The sequence below is a fragment of the Puntigrus tetrazona genome, chromosome 1 (genome assembly GCF_018831695.1).
Source record: "Puntigrus tetrazona isolate hp1 chromosome 1, ASM1883169v1, whole genome shotgun sequence".
Taxonomy (NCBI): Eukaryota; Metazoa; Chordata; class Actinopteri; order Cypriniformes; family Cyprinidae; genus Puntigrus; species Puntigrus tetrazona.
Genome location: NC_056699.1, coordinates 31,595,386 through 31,607,431, shown reverse-complemented (window position 1 = coordinate 31,607,431; position 12,046 = coordinate 31,595,386). Strand labels below are relative to the sequence as shown.

Below are 12,046 nucleotides of genomic sequence, written 5' to 3'. Positions count from 1 at the left end.
CTTGGGGAATGTACCTGACTTCCCAATGTGTTGTGGTACTAGTAAACATGCCCAGCCCAACCCCGCTAGGCTGATTTTCATAAACCAAGCATTTACAGGAACAGCTGCTGCTAGCTACCACAAGAATCAGATTTAAAAAAGCCGGGAATCACCGTGCTTTAGTTGCAATCCAAAACAATCATTGCATGGCGTTTTATTTCATTTTCATTTTAAGCAGTGTGGTTGTTGTTTTTAAGTGTCAGTGTGGCTATGGTAACATGATTAAGGATCTACGTCACGTTTTAAGTCAAAGAATCAAACCGATATACCTGACAGAGGAGGTTTTCTTGAGATGTTACGGTTCATGACCCTGCTGACCAAAGGGAAGATAAGGGGTAACTGTAAAGTCCCTTCAGAATAAGAAGTTATATGTGTTTTATGTGTCAAAAATAAGTGTACTGTTAATAAACTCATAATGACACAACCTAGATCATAAAAGGCCTGTTTAATGTTTAAACTGCCTTCATTTTGGACAGTTAAATCAGGAAATACAATGTAAAAATGAAATATTTCTGTGGGACAATAAACATGTTTTCATATTCTTTGTACAGATGGTCAAATTTTCTTGTTTCCACTATAGCTCATAATGTTTATATATATATATATATATATATATATATATATATATATATATATATATATATATATATGTGTGTGTGTGTGTGTGTTACAACTTATAATATACAATTTCAAGCAGGAGAACATTATCAGGACTTGTCTGTGAAGCTCCAGTGCTGCAGAAATTTCAATGCAAGTATTGAATATCGCGTATCATAGTTATACTGTTATATAACATACTAAAATGAAACCAAAATAAAAAAAACAATGCAAAATATGTTTCAGATATTTTCATTTAACACAATCAACAGGTAATGATAAATCTTTTTATTTAATCGGTTCACACGTTACAAGGTTGCATATAAAATGTCTGCTTTACTAGTTTTATCTTCTATGTGGTTAGATCCCGTCATTTCCACTACACCCGTTTTTTTATTTGCAGATATTACAGACAGAGTGCAAAACCGAAACTCTTCCTCGTCGATTGTTGAGGATTTCAAAGAACAAAAACAAAACACACTTTGAATACAAAAAATACATATTTGTTACATTAGGTTAAATACAATTTAGATTTAAGCGAAAATCCAATTTCTAATTATCTATTCCCTTACAGATAAAAGAACTTTCTGGGTTTGTTGCATTAAATCAAGTTAAGGTGCATCCTGAGAAATGATCTAGCTTTTTAACGGTAATAAAAGATATCGCACATGTTTGTATTAAATGCATTGTAATTAAGGATGATTTAACATTGAACGTAATAGAGAAATACATCTAAGGCCTGGTTAACCTCCGTGGCACTTCTGATAGGTGATGAACGTGGCTCCCGGCTTCACCTGCAGCGAGGACAGCATCTGGCACGGCTCAACCGGTTTGCCATTGAAGATCAGATTCAGGCTCCCTCCGAGGATAGGGTTGAGCTTCAAAAGCTCCTGCTGCAGTTCCCCGATGGTATCAGTGCTCTTCACAAACACGGGTATCTTCATGCCGTTAGAGCCATTCAAGACATTCACAGGAAAGCGTTTAGGACCCGGTGCAAGCGGCTCTTGAACCCGGAGAACGGTGTGGGTGGTGTTCTCCAGCGGCTCGTGGAAGGGAACGGGCACGGTGTCTTTGGGGTCTCCTTTAACACACTGCCTGGGTCCACACGCTTCAGGCTGAAACAGACCCCATCGAGCCTAAAAGAGAACAAAGACATTTGTCAGAGGGGCACTTGATCACAATAAAACAAGCACAGAAAGCTAGACATTCACACTTAAACGTTAAATGATCGTCTGCTTTTAAATGCATTTGAAATAACCTTACCAATGCTGCATGAATAGTGGTAGCCATGCTGTCTCTCTGAGCCTCTCTGGTCTTCATCCGGCTTTTATTTGCAATGAAAATGGAAAGTACCTTTTTTTTTCCTCCCCAGACTCCACCCCCCATAATTACTTCATCCTTCTGCCGAATTCACCTCAGGCCACCGGAGTTTTCAAACTATGATAAACATTCAATGCGGGTGGACTTTTGAAGGAAATGGTTACCAAAAAAAACAAACAAACACACAAAACAAAAAAACCCTGACAAGTCATGTTTTATTTCCCCCTTGTTTGTTTCTGTACGATTTATTTTTTTCATTATAAGGGCGCATCTTTAAATCACCTCTTCCGAACACTATATTTTTATATATCCTGCTACAGAACTGTCGTTTCTTTGTGATATTGTTTTGGACCGAAAAGTACCGATCGCTCCAACTCGCCGTGTAAAAAGCACCGGATACTGAACAAAAATAATGAAAGTGAAAGCATCTTAACTAGACAAACAGCACCAGATCACCAGCCATATACAACCAGTGGAAAGCCCCAAGGTGATGTTACAAAATGAAACCGCTCCCTATAAATCAATAACGAGATAAAAAAAAACGCCTGCATGAGCCATGAAGAAATTGACAGTTTTTTTTAATGTGACAAAAAACGACATTATCCGTGAGGTCGACGCGTATTGTTTTATCAAATTCATTTGCTGTAGATATATTACATCAAGCCCAGAGACCTAAAGCAGAGTCATCAATTCATCATTATTACACGTCTCTAGTATCTTCCACAGCGAGGGTCACGTGCATCAAAACGCAGCACGTAAAGGTCAAAGCTCGAGACACTCTCTACAAGCTGCTGATTATTTTCCCAGCGCCCTTCTTGACAACGGGTGGTGTTTTCTGCACCATCGCGAGCGTGTCTCTTTTCTCAATCTTCCTCAGCTGCTTCTTCTTCATTCTCTTGATCTTTGACGTATTCTTAATCTGAAAGGGCGAAGCAGCAATGAGCCATTCGGAAAAAGACAAACGAAGGAGAATTCGACGGATAAAAAAATAAAAATCGCATCCTGCATTTACCACTTGCACGATCTCTGCTTTCCGCTCGTTTTCTGCTCGTCTTCTCAGGTTTTCTGCTCTCCTCTTCTTTTTCTCCTGAAAATTTCAATGCGGAAAAAAGACTTTAAGTTTTTAAACCGTTCACAATGTCACCGGGATTAACAGAACGGACACTTTTACTGAGGAAGCATTAAAGGTCAAAGGTGAAATAAGCAGCCTTTGTTAGCATAAGAGACTTTCGCGATCGACGTGCTGCAGAAAAAAAAAAAAACATTACCTCTTTCTCTCTGGACTGCTCGTCTTTCAGACGTTGTTGGTACTGCTTCACCAGCTGCTTCTCTCTCTTGGCCTCCATCTTCTTTTCCCACGATGTACGCAGAGGTTTGTCTCTCAACAGAGCAGAGAACCTGCAAAAGATACAAAAAGTCAGACGGAGACGGCACCGGACAGAAGAAACACCGCTGTAGCAGTAAAAAGACAAATAATGCCACAATAACAGTCACGGGAGAAAAAAAAGCGCTTGTAAACATTTATGCATCTTAGCATTATGACAAAAAGACAGACATGAACAAAGTCAAGTGCTGTCAGGACAGTACAGCGTTAGTCACCTTTGCTTATTTCTGTCTTTCCATACTCTTCCAGACTTAGGTTTCCCAAGAGGAATCATCTTACTTTTCTTCTCACTGGATTCTGAGTGAGTCCTTTTTTTGGCCCTTTTCTTGGGGTCAGGGGGATCAGTGGATTCAGTCTCTGTATTATTTACCACATTCTCCTTCTCGCTGGCCTGATCTGACCCCATCAAGCCCGCAGTGTCTGACTCTCGACTGACATCTGCTGATGTAGATGCATCCGGACACGCTGGAACTGGCTCCGGACTGCATTGGTCGCTTTTAGTATCTGCTGTACGGTCATCAGGTGGCGATTCCTGCCGAGACTCGGCGCTTTCTGCCGGATCTTCTCTGATAACAGACTTTCTGGTCTTACGGACGGGGGTTTTGGCCGCGGGTGTCCGTAGTATGCGCCCGCTCCGTGTGCGGCTCACAATGGGAGAACTCTCTTCTTTATCGAGGGCTTCTGCGGCGGCATCTCCGTCGGGTGTTTTCTTTTTCACAGACGCAGACATGATCAGAGTTCTGTCGATCGATACTGTAGAAAATATATGTTAAAACGGTAATAAAAACTACACATGTGCGGAAACACACGTGTATTCCTCCCGTGTTTCGCCGAGAGCCGGAGAAAAATATATGTTAAAACGGTAATAAAAACTACACATGTGCGGAAACACACGTGTATTCCTCCCGTGTTTCGCCGAGAGCCGGAGAAAAAAAATCACTCGATATCGCCACCTAGTGTTTTGGAGGAGCGTAGCGTTGATGAACTACGAGTCATTTCCACGAGTCGGTTCTCGAATCGGTTCAAGGTCCGGATCCTTTTGCGCTATCGCATGACAACGCTCGACTAAAGATGGGCGCTATAATATTTTTGTTTATTGCGTTTTTCTATTGATAATTTCTTTTGTTTGTTTATTTCCTTGTTATATCTACGGTGTACATTTTCGCTGTGCACGCATAAGCGTTTGTATTTTGTTTTTCATTTTTATTATTTAAGTTAATTAATTATTCGAAAGTGAAAATAAATAATAAACTCTCGGTCTGAAAGAGCAGTGCACACATTAAAACATTAAGGCAGTAAAAAAAAAAATTAAGGGGAAAATACAAGATATACAAAGAGACTTGTTACCATGGTAACAAAAACAAAGTAATATAGGAATACACAAAGGATGAATTTAGAGATAGTTTTCAAATTAACCGAACTTTGGATAGTTTCCTAATAGTTAACTTAGACCAAAGAAAAGGGAGGTTTAGAGCCGGTAAATATTTGCTCATGAATGTGAACTTTTGCTAACAGCAAACATAACAAATTACGCTATATATTCCTGTATCCTGTTTTCAACAGGACTTTTAACGATTCAGTTCGCTTCGTGAGCGAATTGTTCAGAGCAGTCCTGCGAGCCGGTTCAGCTAGTTCATTAAAAAGATTCGACTCCAGAGAATGATTCGTTCAGTAGTCGTACATCTCTAGTAAAAAACAAAACAATGGCATTTCACTTCCGGACCGCTCGAACACCATGGCACCCGGTGTCGGACTGATACCGGTCCTCCTCCTGACCCTGCCATTGGTCACGGCAAGTATTTACTTTGTTTCTTTAAATCGTATCATTTTAACCAAACGTTGAGTTCTGAGGCTACTAAAAAATGCACTGGCTAGTGTGCAGATGTTTTCTGCTTTAGGCTGCTTGTAATGATCAAACAGTTCATACATTTAGGAGAGGTGTCGTACCTTTCAGTGTTTTATGATCCATAAAACACTAAAAACAGTGTTAGCAATTTTTGGATGAATATTCGTGCTTTGGCAGAGTCGGTCGTGCTGTTGCTCAGATGTTATGTAAAAAACGCGGATCTTTAAAAGTCACAGGTGTCTTGTGACATGTCATGTGAGGAAGTCAACATGATGATAATGGCAAAATGATGTAGATCTGTGTTTATATTTAAAGGACCAGTCGCCGGAAATTGTCAATTGGTTGTCATCAGTTATTTATCCTCATGTTATCCCAAATCAGTACGATTTCCTTTGTAAATAAACATTGATATTTTTAAAGGCTGCTCTTTTCTATATAGTGCAAATGAACGGGGACTACGACTGTTTCCCTTTTTTATAGATTTTCTGGAAAAACATATTTGTATGTGTTCTGCGGAAGAAAGCAAACCAGTCTGGAACATAAGGATAACACGAGAAAATACATAATTAGTCTTTCTAGAATAATATACTTGATATTGTGATTTTTTTTTTTTTGAAATGCTTGGTGACCTGTTCCCTTTAGCTCTCGAAAAACATGTTTCATTTTTTTAAAGCACGAGCTGTGTCTTCCTTTTTCAGTATGCCACGGCACCCAGTTTCTCTATCGATTACCATCGAAACTCCTTCATTAAAGATGGAGAGCCGTTCCGCTACATCTCCGGCAGCATCCACTACAGCAGGATCCCCAGTGTCTATTGGAAGGACAGGCTGCTCAAGATGTACATGGCCGGTTTGAACGCCATCCAGACGTAAGAGGAACTGAGTCAGTGATTCAGTGCGTCAGTGCGTCAGTCGTGTGAAATATTTTGAGTTCGCCCCTGGAAAACCTGTATAAATTACCTGTATAAAAGTCACGGATGTTAATAAAATCACAATCGTGGGCATTTCTGAGCTGTAGGATATGTCAAGTTGCTTGTTGGAGATACGATTAATTATGAAATAATTTTGTGATATGTAGTAATCAATGGGCCGAACACAGAGTATATATATATATATATATATATTTATTTATTATTTTAACTGTTAAAAACGCATACAATTATTTCAACTAATCTTGTCCAAATGAACCCACAGATATGTGCCATGGAGCTTCCACGAGACGGTGCCTGGTCGGTACGACTTCAGCGGAGACCGGGATCTGGGGCACTTCCTACAGCTGTGCCGTGAAATCGGTCTGCTGGTCATCATGAGACCGGGCCCCTACATCTGTGCGGAGTGGGATATGGTGAGAAAAGACTCGAGAGACAACTGAACTGTAGGCAGAGAAGCGCATGTTTGACTATAAATTCGAATTTAGTTTCAAATTTAAAGCATGGTTCCATGGAAGCGCTTTAAAACCTGAAGAGATTCTTTTGGAATCATTAGAATGCTGATAGTTTAAACTTGTGTGCACTACTCCCATATTTCAACAGATGAGCAGTTGTGTAGGGGGCGAAAAGAAAAGTGTATTGTACAGGAAACAGACTATTTCTCAATATTTCTTGTTTTAGGGGGGTTTGCCTTCCTGGCTGTTGAAAAAGAAAGATATTCTGCTGCGATCATCTGATCCAGGTAATGCAGTTATCGGTTAACCTCACATGGGGATAAATGCAGTTGAATGAGTGCAATTATGGCTTATAAACTACAGTTATTCATTCAGAGCTCTCTGTATTATTTTAGACTATCTCGCAGCAGTGGATAAGTGGATGGGGCAGCTGTTGCCCATCTTGAAGCGTAACCTTTACCAGAACGGAGGACCCATCATTACAGTGCAAGTAAGACGGTTACACAACAAGCACTCTAATGAAAGTAACATCTATTTGTATGTGCGTGTATCACATATGTATTTACACATTAGATACGGTTTCACACCTTGTATAATGCTTAACTTGTGGTACTGTTCAGTGACATTTCCTGTTGAACTAGTATTTCACAATTGCCTATTTCTTTTCCGCCTTTTTATTTAATATTCAACTTGTCTGCTTAGAATTTTCAAGGGCGTGATCATTTTTTTACTCCATTCAGATTTTTCAGGATATATATTTATTATGTATATATAAATACAAACACACGCATGTATATATTTAGTAAAAATATGTTTCTGTATTTAAAAAAATATATATATATATATATATATATATATATATATATATATATATATATATATATATATATATATATAAATATAGTAAAAAAATATTCAAAATATATTCTGTGTGTGTATTTATATATACATAATGAATAAACACAGTACACATACATGTATTATGCACACAAAATGTTTTATTTTGAATGTGATTAATCGTTTGACAGCCCAATATATACACAGTACACATACATGTATTATGCACACAAAATGTTTTATTTTGAATGTGATTAATCGTTTGACAGCCCAATATACATACAATATACATACTCGGTGTGTTCATAAGTATACATTTATTTATGAATTTTCACCCCTTTTCAGGGCAAATTAATAAATGTTTCCCTTTACGCAGGTAGAGAATGAATACGGTAGTTACTTTGCCTGTGACTTTAATTACATCCGGCATCTCAGCCTGCTGTTTCGGGCTCATCTGGGAGATGATGTGGTCCTGTTCACCACAGATGGACCGACTGTGGGTTATCTCAAGTGTGGATCTCTCCAGGGCATCTATGCCACCGTTGACTTTGGTCCAGGTCTGCACATCCTATATATATATGATTTATATATTATTTTCGTTGTTTTTAGAAATGCTTACCACTAAACCTCCGATGTAACAGGCTTTTAACTAAACCATATGTATTGTTGTATTTGTGCGCAGGGTCAAATGTAACCGCTGCGTTTGAAGCACAGAGACACGCAGAGCCACGTGGGCCTTTGGTAAGAAGCAAGAACCTTCCTATCAGTGAGAGAATGGAAAGCAAAACCGCTTGAACTACATTTATTAAGCAAATGGTTTTATCTGAAGCAATCGAATGCAATGATAGAAATGCGCTCTGGAAAATGGAAATGAAGGCTTCGTTTTTTTATCTGCAGGTCAACTCTGAGTTCTACACAGGCTGGTTGGATCACTGGGGCGAGAAACACTCGGTGGTTTCCACAGCTGCTGTGGTCAAGACCCTCAATGAAATTCTGGCAGTGGGAGCCAGCGTCAACTTGTTAGTTGGTCGCCCATAATAACAGCCGATCTTGAAAACTGATTTCAGAAACGAATTGATTTTTGTCATTGCATTCCAGATATATGTTCATCGGTGGAACTACCTTTGGTTATTGGAATGGTACGTTCTTGGAGGTTTTTCACCCAACAAGCCGGGAATATGTTAGAATGCATGATTCATGGTTTTATTGAATTATAGGCGCCAACACTCCTTATAGTCCTCAGCCGACCAGCTATGACTTTGACGCCCCGCTTACAGAAGCTGGAGACCTCACAGAAAAGTATTTCGCTATAAGAGAAGTCATCAAAATGGTAAAGACTAAAGAAGCTAAAAAAAAAGATTTTTTTAAGCGCTAATGATGCACACTGATTTGATCGTGGTTTTTTTTACAGTACAAAGAGATACCAGGGGGACTGCTGCCTCCATCAACACCTAAATTTGCTTATGGGCAAGTGCAGATGAAGAAGGTTAGTCCGTTTTTTTGTCGTTACATGATTTATATTTTCTGTTTCCTGTATAACTTGTGCGCGAATGACCTCTCTGTCATTGCAGCTCAAGACCGTGTCAGAGCTTTTAGATATATTATCTCTCTCCGGCCCCGTCAAAACTCTTTACCCAATAACGTTTACTGATATGAACCAGGTATGCCCACATCTTGTTAGTAAATACGAAGTAAAGTTCAGTAATGTTACTTATTTACATCTTGCCTCAGTGCTCGCTGCTTTATCTTATCCGTGCATTGACTTTGGGTGTTTTATTATCTGGTCAGGCGTTTGGCTTCATGCTGTATCAGACTGTTTTACCTGTCAACTGCTTGAAACCCACGCCGCTGTCGTCCCCGCTAAACGGAGTCCACGATCGGGCCTACATATCGATCGATGGGGTGAGATCCACTGTTTTACACTTTTGATCGTCTCGCTGAGCCGTCGCGGTAGCTGCCATGGTGCTCTGTGGGATTTTAAGATAAGATGAAGTTTAGTTTTCATTTTTGCTTATTTGATCTTTTTATTGTTTAGATTGCTGCTGGTATTTTGGAGAGGAACAAGGCACTCACCATTAATATAACAGGGAAAGCCGGCAGCCACGTGGACGTCCTGGTGGAGAACATGGGGACAATCAACTATGGCAAAGAAATTAATGACTTCAAGGCAACCAAAACTTTCTCGTCCGCTTCCTGTTTTACTAATTCTCAGTTCCCCCCGGCCTATTCTAAAGCAAATTACAAATCCCACTGAAAAACTGTAATTCCTCTCGCAGCTTTCGAGCTATATCCAAATCCGAGTTAGTATTACTGTTAACTCAAACAAAGTCCAGAGGTGGATTTTTACTGAATTTAAAAGTATCTGTAGTTTATCAGAGTCTTTTGAAAACTTTACTTCACTACATTTATTGTGCTACATTTCATAAATAAAAGTTGTTATTTGTTTTACCTTAAGATAATACCTAAGAACATAAAAAAATGTAGTACTTTCTTGGACTCAAGTAAATCTTTGAGTTACTTTTAATTGAGTAAATGTAAAAAAATAATAGATGTCTAATGTAATTAGGGGTTAAATTATATTTAATATGAAACATAAAGCAATAAAAAGTAATATTATGCTTTAGAATGTATTGAAGTAGTTTAAAAAAACACTGATAAAGTATAGATGCTTAAAGTACTTTTAATGGAGAGTAAAAATACTTGTAAAAATACTGTCTGCCTAAAATTTATTTTTACTAATATTATTAATATTAAGGTTTAATTTATTTTATATCAGTTTAAGTGTTGATATAAACCGTTTAATATTAGGGCTTCATTTTTGGATAATCATGTAGTTAAATGTTTTGTATCTTGTATATTTAGATTTCATTTTATTTTGTCAGCTTTAACAACAATGTTTTTCAAGTTTGTAGTAAAATGTAAAAATTATAAAACTAAATTATAAATGAATAACAATTAAAAGAAAAATCATAAAAATTAAACATTTAAAATCTTAAAACTAATAATAAATAATAAATGCTTTTAAATTTATTTTATTATTACTACTTATTACTAATTATTCTCCATGTTCCTCAGGGCCTGGTGTTTAATCTGACTCTGGGTGCTGATGTTCTGGGTAACTGGACGGTGTACTCTCTGAGTATAGATGAAGCAGTGCGCAAGGGCCTGTTGTCGGCTTCGACCAGATTCGTCTCCACCTCCGCCAGCCCCACTCCTCCTGCCCTTTCACCTCCGACCTTCTACGCCGGCAGCTTCATCATCCCCGACAGCATCCCTGACCTCCCTCAGGACACATACATCCAGTTTCCCAACTGGAGGAAGGTAGGACTCCCAACTGATTCTGCCGGTTTGACTGAAATGCATTTATAAATGCGAAGAGATCAGATTCCCATCAGGTTTAATAGAGGCCGCGACGTACGTTTTAATTTCAGGGTCAGGTGTGGATTAACGGTTTTAACGTGGGTCGCTACTGGCCGTCCCGGGGGCCACAGATAACCCTCTTTGTCCCAGCACACCTGCTCAGCACCTCGGCCCAAAACAACGTAACCGTTCTGGAGTTGGAGGCGGCCCCTTGCTCCTCGGGGTCCTGCATCGTGGAGTTCACCGACACTCCTGTCATAAACGGCTCCGTGAAGTCAACCGGACACTACAAGGAAATTTCATCGGACGAGACCTTCTGGAGCAGAACCATCTTAGAATAAACCGTTCACATCACACATTTTACTGATTTGAAGGAGTCTAAAGGATGAAGTAGTAAGATATGCCACGCGAGAGTACTGTATTGAAAATATGATAATCACTGTGAATCTACAGTAATGTGTGGCACATGTACAGTAATGTACTGTATAGTGATTCTCAGGTGTCAAAGCTGCTCAGAATGAGCTTTGGTCTTGCACTAGATGCCTTCACGATGATGTTACCATTGATTTTCTACTGCTGATTTTAAGCCGTTGCACTTTTAACTCTCTTAAATAGTACTAGAAATCATGTTTCGTCAAGTGCTCTTTTTTTTTTTTTTTTTTTTTGCAAATGAGTGACTTTTTGGTTTTTGCACCGCATGTCCTTTTGTTAATATGAAATAATGGTTAATGTTTTTGTATCTGTCCACTTGCATATCTTTTAATTGTGCAGTTAAAGCCATATGAAATCCAGGAATCGTTTGCAAAATAAACTGCACTGTTTTTTACATTCTTCACCAGTGATATACATGGTGTTTTCTCATTTCTTGTATTTCAGGGGTCTCAAGTTGGGTGGTTTACATTTGCTTTATAAGTGAAATCGATAAATGAGCAGCAATTTACTTACGGTACGAGTTTTCAAAAGCATGGTTAACCTTTTTATATATATATATATATATATATATATAAAATTTATTTTGTATAATAAAACAATATTTTGCTCGAAGCTGCTGATGGCATGCAAAGCAAACTTGAGCTGCTTGTCATGACAGATAATCAGTGTGAAATACCGACCGATGCTTTCAGTTTCTAATATTTAATAATAACAATGAGGTTATTGAGAAGAAATGCTATTTTGTTTTCCATGGGCCTCAAAAAACTAAATTATTAAGTGGAAAGAGGACGGAGGCATAACTAAAATTGAGTGTAAAAGACATAAAATCCCCTTTTAACAGACGCGAA

At 38.6% G+C, this 12,046-nt stretch overlaps 2 protein-coding genes across 2 annotated transcripts; one reads left to right on the top strand and one right to left on the bottom strand.

Moving 5' to 3' along the window:
- Positions 1-2,517: 2,517 nt before the first annotated feature.
- ccdc86 (coiled-coil domain containing 86) lies at positions 2,518-4,293 on the bottom strand. Its single transcript, XM_043237509.1, has 5 exons — positions 4,194-4,293; positions 3,556-4,108; positions 3,225-3,354; positions 2,969-3,043; positions 2,518-2,875 (listed from the first exon to the last, which is right to left on the bottom strand). Exons 2-5 carry the CDS (start codon positions 4,068-4,070, stop codon positions 2,738-2,740), a joined length of 858 nt encoding a protein of 285 aa, XP_043093444.1. The 5' UTR covers positions 4,071-4,108; positions 4,194-4,293; the 3' UTR covers positions 2,518-2,737.
- A 697-nt stretch (positions 4,294-4,990) lies between these two features.
- glb1 (galactosidase, beta 1) lies at positions 4,991-11,601 on the top strand. Its single transcript, XM_043237501.1, has 16 exons — positions 4,991-5,132; positions 5,885-6,054; positions 6,380-6,530; positions 6,796-6,856; positions 6,965-7,059; positions 7,783-7,963; positions 8,089-8,147; positions 8,304-8,425; positions 8,505-8,545; positions 8,624-8,736; positions 8,818-8,892; positions 8,978-9,067; positions 9,195-9,308; positions 9,442-9,573; positions 10,482-10,727; positions 10,838-11,601. Exons 1-16 carry the CDS (start codon positions 5,076-5,078, stop codon positions 11,105-11,107), a joined length of 1,977 nt encoding a protein of 658 aa, XP_043093436.1. The 5' UTR covers positions 4,991-5,075; the 3' UTR covers positions 11,108-11,601.
- The last annotated feature ends 445 nt before the right edge of the window (positions 11,602-12,046 follow it).

What these genes read in the sequence shown, in the direction of transcription:
- glb1 (XM_043237501.1), top strand. Translation starts at nt 5,076, where the DNA reads ATGGCACCCGGTGTCGGACTGATACCGGTCCTCCTCCTGACCCTGCCA. An exon ending in TGACCCTGCCATTGGTCACG is followed by an intron (nt 5,133 to 5,884) that starts GCAAGTATTTAC and finishes TTCCTTTTTCAG; the next exon opens with TATGCCACGGCACCCAGTTT. An exon ending in CGTTTACTGATATGAACCAG is followed by an intron (nt 9,068 to 9,194) that starts GTATGCCCACAT and finishes TTATCTGGTCAG; the next exon opens with GCGTTTGGCTTCATGCTGTA.
- ccdc86 (XM_043237509.1), bottom strand. Translation starts at nt 4,070, where the DNA reads ATGTCTGCGTCTGTGAAAAAGAAAACACCCGACGGAGATGCCGCCGCA. An exon ending in AAAGACAGAAATAAGCAAAG is followed by an intron (nt 3,355 to 3,555) that starts GTGACTAACGCT and finishes TATCTTTTGCAG; the next exon opens with GTTCTCTGCTCTGTTGAGAG. An exon ending in AAGCAGAGATCGTGCAAGTG is followed by an intron (nt 2,876 to 2,968) that starts GTAAATGCAGGA and finishes TCGCCCTTTCAG; the next exon opens with ATTAAGAATACGTCAAAGAT.